At 33.7% G+C, this 13437-nt stretch overlaps 1 protein-coding gene across 1 annotated transcript; it reads left to right on the top strand.

The window, feature by feature from the left end:
- Positions 1-2912: 2912 nt before the first annotated feature.
- On the top strand, positions 2913-7622 carry LOC143552239 (ceramide kinase-like). The gene is made up of 12 exons (XM_077042511.1): positions 2913-3192; positions 4450-4590; positions 4896-5063; positions 5137-5229; positions 5312-5404; positions 5496-5724; positions 6242-6326; positions 6411-6560; positions 6676-6777; positions 6850-7188; positions 7289-7355; positions 7438-7622. Exons 1-12 carry the CDS (start codon positions 3052-3054, stop codon positions 7573-7575), a joined length of 1746 nt encoding a protein of 581 aa, XP_076898626.1. The 5' UTR covers positions 2913-3051; the 3' UTR covers positions 7576-7622.
- Positions 7623-13437: the final 5815 nt, after the last annotated feature.

Here is a 13437-nt window from a genome sequence, read left to right as displayed (position 1 = left end):
TTTATATATGTTGCTAGCTAGGACTATATGGTCTCAATTCTTGGAATATCTTTATGGCATTTTGCAATGTCAATGTCACATTGTCACCTATTAATTAATTATAGTTTATGTTATAAGAAAACTGATTGTTGGTACCGTGTTGTTAAATGAATAACTAGCTTTTTGGTGTGATATGTGTAAGGTTATTTCAGTCTTCATAAAGTAACTTACCCTATACACATGTATCCTTTGCTTATATGATATTATAATCAGTAATTCATAGAATTTATTACCATTAAGAACTAATTGCAAGTTAAGAACACCCACAACAACAATCATTCACAAGAGTTGCCTCATCAGGTTCCAAATTTCTTTTAAAAACATGCATTTTTTCATAATAACAAATCTCCACAAACCGTCACATGATCACATACTTCTACAATTGGCCTGAAATTTGGCCTGCTTTTGGAATTGTGGCATTGATTGAAATGGGGTGTAATCATCCAATTTTATGTTGAAATGGATGTTTTAATGAGAATTGTATAGTATGGTAATAATAAATGGTTAAAGGAATGTGCTTTATTATTTCTAGATGTTAGTTATTAAAAAAAATTCTAGCCATTAAAAGCCCATTTTTTTTAATAAAAATTTGTATTCTTGATTAAACCATTGAGGCTGTTTATAATGGGGCCCGTCTCACCTTGTCCGACATTGGTTCTGATTCCCGGACTTTTAGCCCACATCAACCCTCCTCCACCTTGGTCTCGTCCACCAGCGTCACGTCTAACGACCTGCAAATTTCCTATTGTGAATGCTCTCGATCATACATGTATATTACAAATATATATTTCTTTAGGTTATATCACATCGTCATCACCATAACCTTATATTAATTATTAGTTTGCCGGCCTCATTTTATTTTGCGATGTGTAATTATATATTTAAATTTGTGTAAAACGCCATTTTTGTACGACAGTATATGTTATGTCCCTTTTTTTAATTTAAATGACTAATAGTTAGTAGGACAAAAGAACACATGAAACTATGAAAGTATACAATTTAAATAAGTGTCGTCCTCCATAAAGCCACCAAGTCGATAGAGTTCAAAACAACCTTTTTCTTTTATTTATTTTGGACTTTTATCACAATATGCCGGCTAAAATATGCTTCTTTTATTGGTATAAATATTGGTGCATTAATATGACCTTCAAAGTATTTGTAGACAAATGTGTCATTGGTAATGCAAACACCAATTACCTAAATTATATTACTAAAGAGAAAATGAATAATTTGAAGAAAAAAAATCAAAAATATATATTTTTTAATTTCATGAGTTCGAAATAACAATTTATAAATTTATTAAACAATTTTTATCACGTAAAACTAATATTAAACTTCATCTAAGTTTGTTAAAGAAAATCTAAAACTTTTTGAAAAAAATGCTTCTCGACGAGGCAACGTCTAATACGGATTTTATAAGTAAAAACAAAATTTTGAATTATATAAAATTAATTAGCATATGTTATTAAAACAACATTTGACGATATCAGGAATCAGGATAATGTATTATATAAATTGCATGTGGCTTAATGATAGAAAACTCACTTTACTAGTGAGAGGTAGGAGGTTCAAACTTCATTATCACCAATTTATATAGGAGATATGCTGGCTTGTCAGGGTTCGAGTCATGTTTTACCGGCTCCTCGTTGTCGTGACGTTTGGCGGGCGTGGAGGTCGGATTTTATCCGGGGAATCCCTCAATAGATGGACCGCTAAGGGCTCCGTCCGTCCGGACTCGTGGCCGGCTCGGGCTACCTTTAGTCAATGTGGGCCGCGTACAAAGTACCCGATATTACTTAGTTGGTCGTTAAAAAAAAGAATAATGTATTATGGTTCACTACGGGCCTTTCGGTTTTATTCTCATATATTCGTTTTTGTGGGCTAGCTAGTTTCTCTAGGCAGGCTTGAAAAGGCCTAATAAGATATTGGGTTAGGACTTAAGAAAACGTGACTTAATAGGGTTTTCTCATAATAATGGGCTTCCTTCTTGATAATGTTCTTATGTGAGTCAGGTTTAGAATGTTAAAATCAGTATAAACTGTTGACATTTCGTCTCAGCAGTATTAGAGATGTTTTCAAACGCTTTTAAAAAAGATTTAAAAAAACCGAAACAACCATGTTTCTTTTCGTCTCAACACCCATAAAATATTATAAGTTTTCAAAAAGGTTTGTTGTTAAGAAATTACATAATAAATTATTTCCTTGGATGTAAAAAGTAGACTTGCGTTTTGACCATATATGCTAAGATCGTGTTTTAACCGTAACAAAATTATGATAATCATATAAATACATATACATGTTTTTTATGGAACGCGTATAGAGTTACCTAGTTGGCTATGAGATTAGGTGCGAGATTACTTTTAAAGTTTCAGATGTATATGCGATTTAATGCTATACCTGTTTACCAGACCAATTACGCGATAACATAACCCATTTACCTTATTTATATACCCAACATGATTTTATCTTTAATTTCCAAATCCCAGTATTGTCTTCGTCAATTTTCCTTCGTCTTCCACAAACCATACACGAACAAACGACGATTACAATTAACCTCTGGTGGCTTCAATCATGACACATTTGATAGATAAATGTGCCAAACGATTACCCAACCAATTAAGGACAAAATTGCCCTTCATGTGAGGGGCATACTGATGGGTTTAACGAACAAAGTTAACGGGTTTAGTTGAGTCAGGTTTAATTACAAATAAAAACAATAATAACAAAAACAAAATTATTGGACAAAACCACAAATTTAAAATTGTTGTATTAAAACCATAGATTTAGTGAAACCATAAAGACAAAAACCACATTACGATCTCTATATTTATAAACTATAAATATAAATATAAATATACTCCCTTTTGACCCGAAAAAGTAGTTGATTTTTGACTTTACAAAACATTTCACTAGATCTCTATCGAACATACATATTTCAACTACCAAATCAATAACAGCTTCATTATCCCAACGATAATAATATCTTTAATAGTTTTGTGGGGTTTATGAGATATGCAGAGAAACCCAGATTGTTCAAATCATGATTCTCAGTCAACTTTGACTTCAAAGTTCTTCATGGATCAAGTTGGTGAAGTTGTTGTTACACTTAAACCAGATGTCTTATCTTGGAACTCAACGGAATCCACTTCAAATGTTTGTTTCGTTTCTTAATTCAATACATGAGTTTGGTTTGTTTATTGTCATGCTCATACTTGTTATGATTAATATTAATCTTATAGTTATTTTAGCTCAACACATTCAGATCACTTCAAATTAAGGGTGGCAAATGGGTTGGGTCGAAACGGGTCGTGGGTCGGAACGGGTCAATTAAAAAAGGGTTGTTTTGGTTCGGGTCAACAATTTCAGTAGGGGTGTGCAACAAACCGAAAAAATTGACCCGAAACCGAAAAAACCGAACCGAAACAAAAACCGATTATGTTTTTGTAAAAACCGCACTAGCGGTTCAGTTTTGGCTTTGTATGTAAAAAAAACCGAAAAACCGAACCGAACCGAATTCTAAATTTTTGTTTTCTATATTTTATATTAAGTAATTTATAAGAATTTAATAAATATGTAACTCAGATATTTTTTATCAAATGTATAATGGTCTATTATTTTACAATTAACAAAATTATTTATACTTAAATTCATTATTTTTTGCCACCTTTTTTTTCGGCCTAAAATTTTCAAGTTCAAATGGCAAAAACTGAAACCGAACCAAAACGAAAAACGAAAAAACCAAAACCGAACGGTTTCAAAAATTCCGAAAACCAAAGTTTTGGTTTTCGGTTTGGTTTTAGCCAAAAACCGCATCGAACCGCGCCACGCACACCCCTAAGTTTCGGGCTAGTTTTTTTTTCTTCTCTTTTTTAACGAGGACAACGGAGGAAACATTTTAGTGTTTTTATTTTTTTTGTTTTTTATTTATATTTTGTGTTATGCTTTTTTTAGAGGCTTTTGAACTTAATAACAAGGTGGAATTTCAAGTGACCATTTGACCCTTTTAGTTAAAGTATCTGACCCAAACCGACCCATATAATTTTCAAAACAACCCAAACTGACTCATTTGAAATGCTTTCGGTCAAGATTGCCACCTCTAGTTGTACCTGAACACAACCCATATGTTTATTGGCTATCTAAACTAGTCAGACAGTTGACGAATTGTCGGGTTGTAAATGTGTCAAAAACAAGTTGGCGGGTTAACCTTATAATTATAAAATATACGTTTTTTAACCTTTTATTTTATGTTTAAACAGGTTTAGAATGGATGAAACCGCCTATTTAATTAATTAAACGAATTAAACATGACAACCCGAAACCTTATTATTTTCGTGTTGTGCAGGGAATTACTGCACATTAGTATGCAATGTTGACTTTATGCATATGTTATAATTTGACTTGAATAAACAGGACAGCTCAAGTTGTTTAGGAATACTATATGCTTCCAAAACCGATACGTTTATCAATATTTCTGAGGTTTATGCTGTTGAGTTCACTGATTGGGGCTTTTTACATGAAACCGCAGGATGCTTGTCTGGTCATTTATCCAAGGTTTGTTTGTCGGGTCAATGGATTTGGGTTACGGGTTAATACGGGTTATGGTTCAAACATGTCAGATGGGTCAAAACGGGCTATGGTTCAAACGAGTCAAAACGGGCCAAGATTCTTTCGCGAAGTAAAACTAGAAGTGAAAATATGAGCGGGTCGTATTGTTTAGTAACGGGTCAACATGAATTAAGTAAAAAAACGGGTCAAACGATTAGTTGTAGTCAAGACGTTTGACCCGTTAAAGTTAAAAAATTATTAAATTCGACACCTTTTAAGGGCCTACCTTAAATTTGATTAGTTTCTTGCAGATGTACAGGTTCAGAGTGCACGGTGTCCAAATGTCAAAGAGTCAACCTTCGCTTTTGACTCCAGTTGTTTACACTTTTGGTCATGACAACAGGCAGACATGTAAAACATGGGTTAATCAATTAAACACGTTGCTTGGCATGCTAACCGACAGGCCTAACAGTCTTCTGGTATGTTTAATAATTAGCTCGTCACTTACTCTTAACGACAATCGTTTTCTAGTTTTTTATAAATCGTGATCAGGTTTTTGTTAACCCGAGGAGTGGAAAAGGAAATGGACGCCAAATTTGGGAAAATGTTGCTCCACTCTTTTCTCAAGCCGAAATAAAAACAAAGGTACCACACAACACTTGTGATTCAAAAAACGTGTTTTCAAATATTTTCGGTTTGTTAAATATTGATAAGTTTTATTTTATAGGTTATTGTGACAGAGCACGCAGGTCATGCTTTTGATGCAATGAGTTCTATTACAAATAAGGAGCTTGCTTCATATGATGGAGTTGTTGCTGTTGTAAGTTTTGTATTTCTAAACACTTGATAAAAATTCTTATAGTGTTTTTTTTTTTTAATATTTGAACTATATTATATATGATGTGATTCAGGGAGGTGATGGTCTTTTTAATGAGATCCTAAATGGTGTTTTGTTGTCAAGACATAAAGCTCCATACCCGCCGGTCACACCGGACCATGGTCAAACGGTTGATACCCATAATGCCATAGTTGACCAACCGCTGCCTTCAGGTGAGGATGAGTCACCTCTCTTAAGTTCATCACTTGATGAATCCTCACAAGTTCCAAATATTTTTAAGTTTTTGCAAAATTTGGATACAAGTCCCCGTATTTTGTTTTTTGCATGATTTGATCCCTTAACTTTTAAGAAACTTAACGATGAAGTCCCTGGATTTGTTTGTTTAATCTTCAACACAGACTTTTCTAAAAATAACAAAGGTCCTTCTCATATGTGATTTAAGTCTCCAATAGTTTTGTTAGTCTCTGAAAGTCTAGGGATATAATCAGTCAAACAAATAGTCAAAGGACTTATTGATGAATTCTGCAAAAGTCTATTTGGTTTTTTACAACTCTAGTGATATACATTTATCTTTCTAAAAAGTTATACATCATAAAAAATTCTAAGATACTGAATTATAGGTGAATTTATTATTATTATTATTATTATTGCTGCTGCTGCTGCTGACTTATGCATAATTTATAGAATAAAATTATGATTATAGTTGATGGGAAATAAGGTGTCATGTTATGACTTTATATGCTAACAAAATATGATTGTCCTTTTTGGTCATTTTACAATATCCTATTTTGATTCAATATTACATAATCTTTTAACCAGACCAAGATCCCGAGATTTCTTTCCCGAACGATCGATTTCGCTTTGGACTTATTCCTTCCGGGTCAACCGATGCTATTGTCATATGGTAATTTTCATGTCAAATGATTTTATATAATTTTATTTGTTTAACCATATGATGTCAAGAACTTGATATTCTATTGTCTTGCAGCACAACTGGAGCTCGGGATCCTGTTACATCAGCATTACAAATTATTACCGGTAAAAGAATACGCCTGGATATAGCTCAGATTGTAACATGGAAAACATCACAAATATCCAAACACGAGCCTCGTGTGCGATACACTGCTTCGTTCGCTGGGTAGACTCCTATCCTTTTTTCCTCGTGTGATGTAATTTCTTTATTCGTATTTTTCTTAACTATTATCATTAATTAATTTTTAGGTATATTTTTAAATTTTATTTAACGTTACTAGATATGGATTTTATGGCAATGTGATCAAAGAGAGCGAAAAGTATCGATGGATGGGGCCAAAAAGATATGATTACGCCGGAACAAAAGTGTTTCTTAAACACAGGTATCGTTTAATGTTTACAATTTTTTTCCCGGTCAATACTAATATTTCAAACCGAACCCGTTTGTTTTTAAGGTCATACAAGGCGGAGGTAGCGTTTACGAAAGTTGAACCAGAGAAAACCAACATGCAGACCAATCGAAAAAGATTAACGACATGTTGGGGCCTACCAAAGGACCCCAAAAGGGTCCCGTGTCGTTCCAAGTGTCACGTTTGTAACGCAAATCAATCGATGGACCCACAACAGGAATCAAAGTTGGTTACAGATAGAGGGCGGTTTCTTAGTATTGGTGCTGCGGTTATTTCGTGCAGAAATGAAAAGGCGCCTGATGGCTTGGTCGCTGATGCGCATCTTTCAGACGGGTTCTTGCATCTTATTTTGATCAAAGACTGCCCGCGCGCTTTCTATTTATGGTATTGTTTTTTAATTTTAACTGGTCAAAATTTTGTATTAAAATAAAAAAATAAAATAAAATAAAATAAAAACTAATTTGTCTCTATTTACGACGAGTAGGCACTTAACGCAACTAGCAAGGAAGGGTGGAAATCCATTGAACTTTGATTTTCTGGAACATTATAAGGTACAAGTTTTCGTTACTTTTGTTGTTGAATATAAACCGTTTTCTTTGTTCGTGTGCAATGTCGGGTTAATTTTTTGTGTAGACGACAACGTTCACATTCACTTCATTTGGGGAGGAGAGCGTGTGGAACGTTGATGGTGAGGTTCTTCTGGCTCACAAACTATCTGCACAAGTCTTTCGCGGGCTTGTTAATGTGTTTGCTTCTGGTCCAGAAACATAGTTTCATCAAATATGGAATGACAGTATTACCCTTGTAAACGTATCTTATTTTTGCATACTTTAGTACATATGGTTTCTCTAGTGAATTGGATATTGTGTTATAGAACAATGTCATTCGTGTTTCATCCTCCGTTACGACAAGATTTCGATCTCTCCTGGTCTTTTTATCCGCAACAAGTTCGTCCCGTTTGATGTTCAAGACCGAAGCCCTTGTCCAGACTTGTACACTGATCGTAACGTAATCAGAATCTTGCATTCGTGTAACGGCTTGTCTTGAATCCCGTTTCTATCTAAATATGTATGAAATGCTAGAGGACCATTCGGGGTGGTTTGTCGAGTTCAAAGTAGAGCTTGATGATCTTCCGGGTTTTCATCAAGATATGATCATGAGCTACCAACATCAATCAAGCCCTCATTTTCACAAATTCAAAATCATTGATGTTGTTAGATGCCAAGAAGATAAAGATACATTCATGGTGTTAAGATTTTTGACGAAGATCGTAAGGTACAATATTCGGGATAAGAGTTTTAAGCACCTATTCAATCGGACACACAGAAGTTCATCGATATGTCTAATCTTTAAGTTCATTCTAAACGACAATAATAAAATTTCTAAATTGCGGCCAACCTATGTGTGAATTGACGATTGCGTTTAGTTCGCCATTTGATATCTTTCTTTTAGAGTAAGTTTTTAGCTTGAAGAAGTAAAGTATTTGATATAATGCTTTATTAACTTGGGTTTGTGTTTTATGAATTATCAATGCTTTATTACCTATGAAATCTAATTTGACATTTAATGCATGGGTACTTTTTCGCATGTTTCTACACTTACTAGATTGATTCATTGTAGATTATGAGAATTATATACTAATGTTCATCACTAAACCGAGTTTGTTTCACCACAGAGTACAAAGATTGTCTACAGTTAATCTGTGACTGGTTTTCATTCTCTACTGGTAACTAATTGAGCGAAACTATTAACTCGAGACATTTTTACAATACGTTTTGCTGAATGTAATCTAGATGAAACGATATCTGTAATCTTAGAGCGTAACGAAATAGTACTAAAAGGGCAAGAATTAAGTTGATAGAGATTTGTAGTATCTCATCTTGAGTCTCTTTGATAAGGATCATGACCCGTTAGTTACGTACCATTACAATTCAAAAGGTACTATAACGGTTGGTTTAGCCTCGATCGATCTTGTTAAAGTTTTGTTTAAACTTTAGCTAAATGTTAATTATGTAACTATTTTGCAAACTGACACGACGTTAAAAACACAATTCTGACGACCTTCAACTAGGCTTACCGTGATCATTTGTAATAATCTCTTCTTCAAGGAATCATTTCCATCAAATCGTTAATTATCTATTTGAGCTTCATAGAATGATTGATTTCTATTGTTTCATGTTTAATCGATCCGGTTAAGGGCCACCAATAACTAGTTCTAACTTCCCACGCCGCATATTGCCACTTCTTCCCCTTCATGCTTGTGTATGGGTACATGCACGAACGCAAACATCATAGAGTTACTAGATGGATTCATGGATACAAAAATGGTTACAAAATCACATATAGCGGCTTTAAACAAACACAAATGAATAACAAGATTCATTCATGATTACAAAGAGCGTAACCTATAGTCGCTTCAAATGTACTCAAATTAGAAATCATTGATGTTAGAGGTGAAAAAGAAGTAACATTCATGGTGTTGAAATTTTTGAGGAAGAACATAATATACAATTTCCTGAGTAAGAGTTTCTAGCAACTATTCAATACCATTGATGTTTACCTTAGAAGAATTGGGTACAAACAAGTTCATCATTAAGACCAAAGGATGAAATTCAGTTGAACATTAATTAAGCCAAATAAATCTTCCTATGTTTCTATAATGCTTCAATGACTTGTTTCTTATCAGTACATTCATTTAACTACTTAATAATTAATGCATATATTCCGTCGCAATAAAATAGGAAAAGAAATGAAAGGTAAAATTCAGTTAACTTAATACTAAACATAATCAATAGATATCTTTTCATTAATTACTACAATATATTTTGTTGCAAGAAAACAAATATAAATAGAGAGATAATAAGTACAATATATAAACATTCAAGAGGAAAATAAATAAAAGGTAACATTCAGGTAATCTAATTCTAAACAAAACCAATTATCTTTTCATTAATTACTAAAAGATATCTTGTTGCAAGAAAACAAATATAAATAGAGGGATAACAAGTACAATAAGCATTCAATTAACCTAAGTGATCAAGTAGCAAAGCTTACAGTACTATAAGCATTCAATTAACCCCGAATGGTCCTCTGACATCTCATACACATTTAGGTGGAAACGAGATTCATGACTGTGGTATTCACCATATGCAGATGGCTTCGAGATTCCCCAAAGTACTACAGCTGAAAAAGCTGCTATTTCCATCACCATTACTAGTGGTATATGCCACTGTACTTTGGTGAATCTCGAAACCATCTAGTTGTGGTGGATACTGACTGTCATGACTCCCGCTTTCTCCTGAGTGTGTATGAAATGTCAGGGGAGAGTTCGGGATGGTTTGTCATGATGTATGAAGTGGAGCTTCATGATGTTGTTAGAGACGAAGAAGAAGATACATTTATGGTGTTGAAACTGTTAAAGAAGATCATAACGTACAATCTTCTGGATAACAGTTTTATGTTGCTATTCGATACTAAATATAAAACCATGAATCTATTTGTCTTTTAAAGCTCCATTAATTAATTAGACTCCATTGGTAATTAAGAAATATTATTATGTTAAAAATATATCAATTTAATATCAGATACTAATGCTATATATGTGTATGTTCTTTTTCATGTGTTTTGTACATCTTGGGCTTCTTTCTGGTTAAACGGGCGATCAAGCCTCGCTTTATGTTCTCATGGCCCGGGTTATTCTTCTTCATCATCGCCTCCGCTCTCATCACAACATCTTGATGTCTCATGGATCCCAGCCTGTCTCTCCAAAGGCTCAATGCTTAACCGATTCAAGATCCCAAAATTGGTGCTAGCTAATTGGTTCATCTTTCTCCAAATAAGTGAGTCCTTTGAAGCTATAAATTGTAACCTCTAATGCAGGTCCAAAAACACAATTTTATTTCAAGTAGTTTGTAATCATTTGTTCTTGTTTATCAATTTCAACTATTTGAGTCTTTTACAATTGTATGTTCTTGAGAATCTGATCAAGTACCACGTTTTCTGACATATTATTCGTGTATAATTTTAATGGCCCTATATGCAATTTTGGCAGCCGAATGCACCCTTTAAAGTTGATATATGTGATTTTGCAACTCCTGTGAAAATTTTTGATAGTAACGATATTTAATATTTCAAATAAAAGAATCCAATTACAATAGAGAGGCGGGTAAGCGGGCAACAAGTTGCGTCACCTCCCCTTTTGAATGACAAAACCGATCCTACTAAAAACAAAGTTATCGTTCTTCGGCGTCGTTGAGTTATTATGTGTGTTCTTTGATGAATGCAAACTTATGTACAGCCATTGACTGCTTTTTCCTTTCCTTATCAAAGTCCACTAATTAAGCAATTATTCATGATCTTTTCTTTATAAGTAAATAGCCCTCTTCGACTTAATTGGAAAATAAATAGCTTCGAAAATAAAGACATAAAAAACAGGAATTAGAAATGATATAATAATATACATTTTTAGCACCCTTCATATTCATGAGATGCTCTTTTAAACAACTATTTCATACGTTACTTAAGAGTATCAAATCAAGGCGCGTCAGGTACGTACGTTCTCAAGAATCTTTGACACCAAGTTCATGTTGCCATTAAATAACTTTTTTCATTCTGCACATTCCATTTGAATCTTTGATACCATGTTTGTATACCCTTTTTGAAAGCTAGAGGCTGGTTGATCTTCATCGGGATATCAATGATCTTTTTCAAAGAGTCGCAGTCAGGATTGGAAAAATTGCACAAACTACACTAATAAAAAGAGATGATTAACCGATTCGCTAGTAGTTCCCAACAAACATAAGCGTTTTGAACGTTTTTTTATACCTCGTTTAGCTAGTTTTTCACTTGTAGGAATCCTGTCTTAGCAGCTTGCTAAACGAAACAAATTACCTTTATAGGAATCTATATAATCTGGCCATGAATATAGTTATATAACTTTGTTGAAGGTAAATCTTTTAGGAGCCAAGATCTATTACCATGCAACCCAAGCGACGAACTTTATGTGCTTTCTAGTTCGACAATTGCATACCCGTTAACCCATACGCACACGGTAATTTTTCACTTCAACGTCTCGATCCACAACCAACTTGAACGTTTAAAAAAAAGTGTGATTATGAAGCTGCCAAATCACAGAGATTAAAAAAAACCTTTACATGAAAACAATGGCTTTAAATTTTGAATTTCCCATTTTCAGAAAGAGATCTTGACTTAATACAAAGAAATAATAATAAATTTAACATAATCAATTGATGGGTAAGTTAAAATACAAATGGAGACAAAAATGAAAAGTGTGAGAATGATTTTCAACCACACAACAAAACCCCTTAAAAATACATTCAAAAAAAAATCATAACTCAAAATATAATTAAAAAACTAAAATGTTTCCGCCATCATTTCTATTAATTTTTATTTTTTTTAAATACAAAAAAATAAATTGACGAAAAGACACAATGCGAGAGCAAAAAAACAATGACGAAAATGAACAAATGACACAATTATAACTAGAAAAAACACAATCAAATCGCAAAATATAACACAACGCCGAACAAAATATAGCACAATGTTGAGTAATATAACACAATATAAAGAAAAAAAAACGAGATGTCAAGGAAAAAAAAGACACAATCAATGACGAAAATAAACAAAAAAACACAATAATAAACAATAAGACACAACGAATTTTTTCACTTACCATTGTGTTTTTTTATATTTAATAATGAGAACGAGAAAGACGGTGGAAACATTTTTGTATTTTTACTTTTTTTCGTTTTTATTAAATTTTGAGTTATGATTTTTTTAAGAGGTTTTTTTATGTAGCTAGAAATCCTTCTATCCTTCTCATTTTTTCCCCTTTGTATAATAACTTACTCGATCTTAGCCTTAATTAGATAATAATAATGATGACTTAATACAAAGAAATAATAGGTTAATAATTACTGCTAAAATTCTATTAAACCCACCTTCAAACCCCTCCTCAGTCTTCACTCACATAACGGAAAACACCCGAAAAACCCTATAAACATATTCCTATGATGAATTATCTCCATCTGCACATTTGATCGGTTCGAACAAAGACCTTTTAACCGAAATCCTTGTCCGGCTCCCCGCTACCTCCATTCTAAGGTTCAAATGTTTATCCAAAGATTGTCACTCACTTTTAACCCACCGGCGTTTCACCCTCCGTAACGACACGCTTTCGATCTCTCCTGGTCTTTTTATCCGCAACAAGTACGTCCCGTTTGATAATGAATACCGAACCCCACCGCCTTTCCGTAGTCTCAACTTCTACCCTGATGTCAATGGTATCAGAATCCTGCAATCATGTAACGGCTTTCTTCTTTGTTGTAGCCGTCAAGGACATGTAAAAGATCGTATGTACTACGTGTTCAATCCCACCACCAAGCAGTTTGCGATCGTCCCGTTGGTTTATTGTAAACCTGACCGTTTTGTTGGTTTGGCGTATCATCAAACACTACTACAAAAACAGGCAATTGCGATCAAAATTTGCTACAGGAAAAAAAACGGTGGCAAATTTTTCGACCGATCTGCGACCGAAATCCTAGCGGTCGCAGAAATAACAACCAACCCAGATCCGGTCGCAAATTCATCGACCGAAAATGTAGCGGTCGCAGA

This window comes from Bidens hawaiensis, unplaced genomic scaffold, assembly GCF_021521415.1.
Source record: "Bidens hawaiensis isolate Kalapana, Puna unplaced genomic scaffold, B.hawaiensis_p1.1 tig00016829_1, whole genome shotgun sequence".
Lineage (NCBI taxonomy): Eukaryota > Viridiplantae > Streptophyta > Magnoliopsida > Asterales > Asteraceae > Bidens > Bidens hawaiensis.
Note: the sequence above shows the minus strand (reverse complement) of the source record. Positions and strands in the feature narration are given on the sequence as shown.